Source organism: Silurus aristotelis (assembly GCF_946808225.1).
Source record: "Silurus aristotelis genome assembly, chromosome: 22".
Taxonomy (NCBI): domain Eukaryota; kingdom Metazoa; phylum Chordata; class Actinopteri; order Siluriformes; family Siluridae; genus Silurus; species Silurus aristotelis.
The window spans coordinates 561,678-574,177 of NC_139595.1; the positions used below are offsets into that span (position 1 = coordinate 561,678).

General features: G+C 35.9%; 1 protein-coding gene and 1 pseudogene across 2 annotated transcripts in view; both read left to right on the forward strand.

The window, feature by feature from the left end:
• Positions 1-12,500, forward strand: part of LOC310717861 — a 91,104-nt pseudogene that overhangs the window by 61,896 nt on the left and 16,708 nt on the right. The gene's annotated exons all lie outside the window — the stretch shown is intronic.
• fbxo36b (F-box protein 36b) overlaps positions 1-12,500 on the forward strand; it is a gene marked incomplete at its 5' end in the record, with an annotated part of 16,451 nt that overhangs the window by 1,557 nt on the left and 2,394 nt on the right. The window contains one exon of the mRNA XM_083524763.1: positions 546-654. Coding sequence (XP_083380889.1) covers positions 546-654 — 109 coding nt within the window. The remainder of the gene's footprint in view (positions 1-545; positions 655-12,500) is intronic.

A 12,500-nucleotide genomic window follows, 5' to 3' on the forward strand; every position in this document is an offset into this window, starting at 1 on the left:
TGAGAGGATGAAGATTCTTCATCACATTTTTATTTATTTACAGAAACACCGAGTCACACGCGGGAATAGCGACGCGTGCGATCTACTTCCGGTTTCCGTGTGTTTGTTGTGTTCTGTAATAGTGTCTCTGTGCAGCGCAGCTTTAATAAACTCATTCATTACTCTACATTATAAAAGTAATTTATTTACAGTAATCAGGACTGAGGGGGGTCATGAATCACGTGTCCTGAGTGCTGCATTCTGATTGGTCAGAAGGTGATTAATTGTGTGGGTTTATATTAATGCACTGATCCTGATAGTCAGCGTTTCTACAGCAATGACTAGAGATTAAAAACTAAATGTTTATGGAAGGAGTCTCCAGTGTCAGTGTTTGTTTGAGTCAGACGTAAAGCTGTACATTTTCCATCATTTTAAAAACACGTGAGGGACGTGGTGTTAGAGAACATGAATGAGCTCCGGGGGGGGGGGGGGGGGGGGTGACAGTAACTCCTCCTTCTCATAATCAGACTGAAACAGAATTAGATTTATACAGGTGTTCATTTCAGGTGATCTGGAGATGGTGGAAGATCTCGTTACGTCTGGATTCTCGCAGCATGAGACCAGGAGAAGTGAGAGAGTCTCACAGCGAGTATCTAGAAGACAGTCGACTGCAGGGTAACAATACACTCATACACACACTCATACACACATTAATACACTCATACACACACACTCATACACACATACACTCATACACACACTCATACACACATTAATACACTCATACACACATACACTCATACACACATACACTCATACACACACTCATACACACATTAATACACTCATACACACACACTCATACACACATACACTCATACACACACTCATACACACATTAATACACTCATACACACATACACTCATACACACATACACTCATACACACACTCATACACACATTAATACACTCATACACACACACTCATACACACATACACTCATACACACACTCATACACACATTAATACACTCATACACACATACACTCATACACACATACACTCATACACACACTCATACACACATTAATACACTCATACACACACACTCATACACACATACACTCATACACACACTCATACACACATTAATACACTCATACACACACACTCATACACACATACACTCATACACACATTAATACACTCATACACACATACACTCATACACACATACACTCATACACACACTCATACACACATTAATACACTCATACACACACACTCATACACACATACACTCATACACACACTCATACACACATTAATACACTCATACACACATACACTCATACACACATACACTCATACACACACTCATACACACATTAATACACTCATACACACACACTCATACACACATACACTCATACACACACTCATACACACATTAATACACTCATACACACATACACTCATACACACATACACTCATACACACACTCATACACACATTAATACACTCATACACACACACTCATACACACATACACTCATACACACACTCATACACACATTAATACACTCATACACACATACACTCATACACACATTAATACACACATTAATACACTCATACACACATACACACACTCATACACACATTAATACACTCATACACACACACTCATACACACACTCATATACACACACACACACACTCATACACACACTCATACACACATTAATACACTCATACACACATACACTCATACACACATTAATACACACATTAATACACTCATACACACATACACACACTCATACACACATTAATACACTCATACACACACACTCATACACACATACACTCATACACACACTCATACACACATTAATACACTCATACACACATACACTCATACACACATACACTCATACACACACTCATACACACATTAATACACTCATACACACACACTCATACACACATACACTCATACACACACTCATACACACATTAATACACTCATACACACATACACTCATACACACATTAATACACACATTAATACACTCATACACACATACACACATACACACACTCATACACACATTAATACACTCATACACACACACTCATACACACACTCATATACACACACACACACACTCATACACACACATACACACATTAATACACTCATACACACATACACTCATACACACATTAATACACACATTAATACACTCATACACACATACACACACTCATACACACATTAATACACTCATACACACACACTCATACACACATACACTCATACACACACTCATATACACACAGACACACACTCATACACACACTCATACACACATTAATACACACATTAATACACTCATACACACATACACACACTCATACACACATTAATACACACATTAATACACTCATACACACATACACTCATACACACACTCATATACACACAGACACACACTCATACACACACTCATACACACATTAATACACACATTAATACACTCATACACACATACACACACTCATACACACATTAATACACTCATACACACATACACTCATACACACATTAATACACACATTAATACACTCATACACACATACACACACTCATACACACATTAATACACACATTAATACACTCATACACACATACACTTATACACACATTAATACACACAATAATACACTCATACACACATACACACACTCATACACACATTAATACACACATTAATACACTCATACACACATACACACACTCATACACACATTAATGCACTCATACACACACACTCATACACACATACACTCATACACACACTCATATACACACAGACACACACTCATACACACATTAACACATTAATACACTCATACACACATACACTCATACACACATTAATACACACATTAATACACTCATACACACATACACTCATACACACATTAATACACACATTAATACACTCATACACACATACACACACTCATACACACATTAATACACACATTAATACACTCATACACACATACACACACTCATACACACATTAATACACTCATACACACACACTCATACACACATACACTCATACACACACTCATACACACAGACACACACTCATACAAACACTCATACACACATTAACACATTAATACACTCATACACACATACACTCATACACACATTAATACACACATTAATACACTCATACACACATACACACACTCATACACACATTAATACACACATTAATACACTCATACACACACACTCATACACATACACTCATACACACACTCATATACACACAGACACACACTCATACACACACTCATACACACATTAACACATTAATACACTCATACACACATACACTCATACACACATTAATACACACATTAATACACTCATATACACACACACTCATACACACATACACTCATACACACACTCATATACACACAGACACACACTCATACACACACTCATACACACATTAACACATTAATACACTCATACACACATACACTCATACACACATTAATACACACATTAATACACTCATACACACATACACTCATACACACATACACTCATACACACATTAATACACACATTAATACACTCATACACACACACTCATACACACACTCATATACACACAGACACACACTCATACACACACTCATACACACATTAACACATTAATACACTCATACACACATACACTCATACACACATTAATACACACATTAATACACTCATACACACACACTCATACACACATACACTCATACACACACTCATATACACACAGACACACACTCATACACACACTCATACACACATTAACACATTAATACACTCATACACACATACACTCATACACACATTAATACACACATTAATACACTCATACACACATACACTTATACACACATTAATACACACAATAATACACTCATACACACATACACACACTTATACACACATTAATACACACATTAATACACTCATACACACATACACACACTCATACACACATTAATGCACTCATACACACACACTCATACACACATACACTCATACACACACTCATATACACACAGACACACACTCATACACACATTAACACATTAATACACTCATACACACATACACTCATACACACATTAATACACACATTAATACACTCATACACACATACACTCATACACACATTAATACACACATTAATACACTCATACACACATACACACACTCATATACACACAGACACACACTCATACACACACTCATACACACATTAACACATTAATACACTCATACACACATACACTTATACACACATTAATACACACATTAATACACTCATACACACATACACTCATACACACATTAATACACACATTAATACACTCATACACACATACACACACTCATACACACATAAATACACACATTAATACACTCATACACACATACACACACTCATACACACATTAATACACTCATACACACACACACTCATACACACATACACTCATACACACACTCATATACACACAGACACACACTCATACACACACTCATACACACATTAACACATTAATACACTCATACACACATACACTCATACACACATTAATACACACATTAATACACTCATACACACATACACACACTCATACACACATTAATACACACATTAATACACTCATACACACACACTCATACACACACTCATATACACACAGACACACACTCATACACACATTAACACATTAATACACTCATACACACATACACTCATACACACATTAATACACACATTAATACACTCATACACACATACACACACTCATACACACATTAATACACACATTAATACACTCATACACACACACTCATACACATACACTCATACACACACTCATATACACACAGACACACACTCATACACACACTCATACACACATTAACACATTAATACACTCATACACACATACACTCATACACACATTAATACACACATTAATACACTCATACACACACACTCATACACACATACACTCATACACACACTCATATACACACAGACACACACTCATACACACACTCATACACACATTAACACATTAATACACTCATACACACATACACTCATACACACATTAATACACACATTAATACACTCATACACACATACACTCATACACACATACACTCATACACACATTAACACACACATTAATACACTCATACACACACACTCATACACACACTCATATACACACAGACACACACTCATACACACACTCATACACACATTAACACATTAATACACTCATACACACATACACTCATACACACATTAATACACACATTAATACACTCATACACACACACTCATACACACATACACTCATACACACACTCATATACACACAGACACACACTCATACACACACTCATACACACATTAACACATTAATACACTCATACACACATACACTCATACACACATTAATACATACATTAATACACTCATACACATACACTTATACACACATTAATACACACAATAATACACTCATACACACATACACACACTTATACACACATTAATACACACATTAATACACTCATACACACATACACACACTCATACACACATTAATGCACTCATACACACACACTCAGACACACATACACTCATACACACACTCATATACACACAGACACACACTCATACACACATTAACACATTAATACACTCATACACACATACACTCATACACACATTAATACACACATTAATACACTCATACACACATACACTCATACACACATTAATACACACATTAATACACTCATACACACATACACTCATACACACATTAATACACACATTAATACACTCATACACACATACACACACTCATATACACACAGACACACACTCATACACACACTCATACACACATTAACACATTAATACACTCATACACACATACACTCATACACACATTAATACACACATTAATACACTCATACACACATACACTCATACACACATTAATACACACATTAATACACTCATACACACATACACTCATACACACATACACTCATACACACATTAATACACACATTAATACACTCATACACACACACTCATACACACACTCATATACACACAGACACACACTCATACACACACTCATACACACATTAACACATTAATACACTCATACACACATACACTCATACACACATTAATACACACATTAATACACTCATACACACACACTCATACACACATACACTCATACACACACTCATATACACACAGACACACACTCATACACACACTCATACACACATTAACACATTAATACACTCATACACACATACACTCATACACACATTAATACACACATTAATACACTCATACACACATACACTTATACACACATTAATACACACAATAATACACTCATACACACATACACACACTTATACACACATTAATACACACATTAATACACTCATACACACATACACACACTCATACACACATTAATGCACTCATACACACACACTCATACACACATACACTCATACACACACTCATATACACACAGACACACACTCATACACACATTAACACATTAATACACTCATACACACATACACTCATACACACATTAATACACACATTAATACACTCATACACACATACACTCATACACACACTCATACACACATTAATACACTCATACACACATACACTCATACACACATTAATACACACATTAATACACTCATACACACATACACACACTCATATACACACAGACACACACTCATACACACACTCATACACACATTAACACATTAATACACTCATACACACATACACTCATACACACATTAATACACACATTAATACACTCATACACACATACACTCATACACACATTAATACACACATTAATACACTCATACACACATACACACACTCATACACACATTAATACACACATTAATACACTCATACACACATACACACACTCATACACACATTAATACACTCATACACACACACTCATACACACACAGACACACACTCATACACACACTCATACACACATTAACACATTAATACACTCATACACACATACACTCAAACACACATTAATACACACATTAATACACTCATACACACATACACACACTCATACACACATTAATACACACATTAATACACTCATACACACACACTCATACACATACACTCATACACACACTCATATACACACAGACACACACTCATACACACACTCATACACACATTAACACATTAATACACTCATACACACATACACTCATACACACATTAATACACACATTAATACACTCATACACACACACACTCATACACACATACACTCATACACACACTCATATACACACAGACACACACTCATACACACACTCATACACACATTAACACATTAATACACTCATACACACATTAATACACACATTAATACACTCATACACACATACACTCATACACACATTAATACACACATTAATACACTCATACACACACACTCATACACACACTCATATACACACAGACACACACCCATACACACACTCATACACACATTAACACATTAATACACTCATACACACATACACTCATACACACATTAATACACACATTAATACACTCATACACACACACTCATACACACATACACTCATACACACACTCATATACACACAGACACACACTCATACACACACTCATACACACATTAACACATTAATACACTCATACACACATACACTCATACACACATTAATACACACATTAATACACTCATACACACATACACTCATACACACATACACTCATACACACATTAATACACACATTAATACACTCATACACACACACTCATACACACACTCATATACACACAGACACACACTCATACACACACTCATACACACATTAACACATTAATACACTCATACACTCATACACACATTAATACACACATTAATACACTCATACACACACACTCATACACACATACACTCATACACACACTCATATACACACAGACACACACTCATACACACACTCATACACACATTAACACATTAATACACTCATACACACATACACTCATACACACATTAATACACACATTAATACACTCATACACACACACACATACACACATACACTCATACACACACTCATACACACAGACACACACTCATACACACACTCATACACACATTAACACATTAATACACTCATACACACATACACTCATACACACATTAATACACACATTAATACACTCATACACACATACAATCATACACACATACACTCATACACACATTAATACACACATTAATACACTCATACACACACACTCATACACACATACACTCATACACACACTCATATACACACAGACACACACTCATACACACACTCATACACACATTAACACATTAATACACTCATACACACATACACTCATACACACATTAATACACACAATACACTCATACACACATACACACATTAATACACACATTAATACACTCATACACACATACACTCATACACACATTAATACACACAATACACTCATACACACATACACACATTAATACACACATTAATACACTCATACACACATACACTCATACACACATACACACATTAATACACACATTAATACACTCATACACACATACACTCATACACACATACACACACTCATACACACAGTAATACACACATTAATACACTCATACACACATACACACACTCATACACACATTAATACACTCATACACACACACTCATACACACATACACTCATACACACACTCATATACACACAGACACACACTCATACACACACTCATACACACATTAACACATTAATACACTCATACACACATACACTCATACACACATTAATACACACATTAATACACTCATACACACATACACACACTCATACACACATTAATACACACATTAATACACTCATACACACACACTCATACACATACACTCATACACACACTCATATACACACAGACACACACTCATACACACACTCATACACACATTAACACATTAATACACTCATACACACATACACTCATACACACATTAATACACACATTAATACACTCATACACACACACTCATACACACATACACTCATACACACACTCATATACACACAGACACACACTCATACACACACTCATACACACATTAACACATTAATACACTCATACACACATACACTCATACACACATTAATACACACATTAATACACTCATACACACATACACTCATACACACATTAATACACACATTAATACACTCATACACACACACTCATACACACACTCATATACACACAGACACACACTCATACACACACTCATACACACATTAACACATTAATACACTCATACACACATACACTCATACACACATTAATACACACATTAATACACTCATACACACACTCATACACACATACACTCATACACACACTCATATACACACAGACACACACTCATACACACACTCATACACACATTAACACATTAATACACTCATACACACATACACTCATACACACATTAATACACACATTAATACACTCATACACACATACACTCATACACACATTAATACACACATTAATACACTCATACACACATACACTCATACACACATACACTCATACACACATTAATACACACATTAATACACTCATACACACACACTCATACACACACTCATATACACACAGACACACACTCATACACACACTCATACACACATTAACACATTAATACACTCATACACACATACACTCATACACACATTAATACACACATTAATACACTCATACACACACACTCATACACACATACACTCATACACACACTCATATACACACAGACACACACTCATACACACACTCATACACACATTAACACATTAATACACTCATACACACATACACTCATACACACATTAATACACACATTAATACACTCATACACACACACACACACATACACACATACACTCATACACACACTCATATACACACAGACACACACTCATACACACACTCATACACACATTAACACATTAATACACTCATACACACATACACTCATACACACATTAATACACACATTAATACACTCATACACACATACAATCACACACACATACACTCATACACACATTAATACACACATTAATACACTCATACACACACACTCATACACACATACACTCATACACACACTCATATACACACAGACACACACTCATACACACACTCATACACACATTAACACATTAATACACTCATACACACATACACTCATACACACATTAATACACACAATACACTCATACACACATACACACATTAATACACACATTAATACACTCATACACACATACACTCATACACACATTAATACACACAATACACTCATACACACATACACACATTAATACACACATTAATACACTCATACACACATACACTCATACACACATTAATACACACATTAATACACTCATACACACATACACACACTCATACACACATTAATACACTCATACACACACACTCATACACACATACACTCATACACACACTCATATACACACACACACACACACTCATACACACACTCATACACACATTAACACATTAATACACTCATACACACACTCATACACACATTAACACATTAACACACTCATACACACATTAACACACTCATACACACATTAACACACTCATACACACATTAACACACTCATACACACATTAACACACTCATATACAAACCCGATTCCAAAAAAGTTGGACTCTGTACAAATTGTGAATAAAAAAGGAATGCAATCATTTACGAATCTCATAAACTAATATTTTATTCACAATAGAATATAGATAAAATATGAAGTGTTGAAATTGAGACATTTTGAAATGTCATGCCAAATGAGTTTAGCAAAAAAGTTGGGACAGGCAGCAATAAGAGGCTGGAAAAGTGAAATGTACATATAAGGAACAGCTGGAGGAGCAATTTGCAGATTATTAGATCAATTGGCAACATGATTGGGTATAAAAAGAGCCTCTCAGAGTGGAAGTGTCTCTCAGAAGTCAAGATGAGCAGAGAATCACCAGTTCCCTCAATGCTGCTGTGAAAAATAGTGGCGCAACATCAGAAAGGAGTTTCTCAGAGAAAAATCATCATCATCTACAGTGCATCATATCATCCAAAGATTCAGAGAATCTGGAACAATCTCTGTGCGTAAGGGTGAAGGCCGGAAAACCAGACTGGATGCCGTGATCTTCAGGCCCTTAGACGCCACTGCATCACATACAGGAATGCTGCTGTAATGGAAATCACATCATGGGCTCAGGAGAACTTCCAGAAAACATTGTTGGTGAACACAATCCACCGTGCCATTCACCATCGCCGACTAAAACTCTATAGGTCAAAAAAAGAAGCCGTATCTAAACATGATCCAGAAGCTCAGGTGTTTTCTGAGGGCCACGGCTCATTTAAAATGCACTGTGGCAAAGTGGAAAACTGTTCTGTGGTCAGACGAATCAAAATTTGAAGTTCTTTTTGGAAAACTGGGACACCATGTCATCCAGACTAAAGAGGACAAGGACAACCCAAGTAGTTCTCAGCACTCAGTTCAGAAGCCTGCATCTCTGATGGTATGGGGTTGCATGAGTGCGTGTGGCATGGGCAGCTTACACATCTGGAAAGACACCATCAATGCTAAAAGGTATATCCAAGTTCTAGAACAACATGTGCTCCCATCCAGACGTCGTCTCTTTCAGGGAAGACCTGCATTTTCCAACATGACAATGTCAGACCACATACTGCATCAATTACAACATCATGGCTGCGTAGAAGAAGAATCCGGGTACTGACATGTCCACCTGCAGTCCAGATCTTTCACCCAGAGAAAACATTTGGTGCATCATAAAGAGGAAAATGATAGAAGAAGACCTGAGACAGTTGAGCAACTAGAAGCCTGTATTAGACAAGAATGGAAGAACATTCCTATTCCTAAACTTGAGCAGCTTGTCTCCTCAGTCCCCAGACGTGTACAGACTGTTATAAAGAGAAGAGAGGACGACACACAGTGGAGACACGGCCTTGTCCCAACTTTTTTCAGATGAGTTGATTCCATGAAATTTAAAATCAACTTATTTTTCCGTCAAAATGAGACATTTTCTCAGTTTAAACATTTAATATGTCGTCTATGTTGTGTTCTGAATAAAATATTGAAATTTAAAACTTGCACATCATTCATTCTGTTTTTATTCACAATTTGTACAGTGTCCC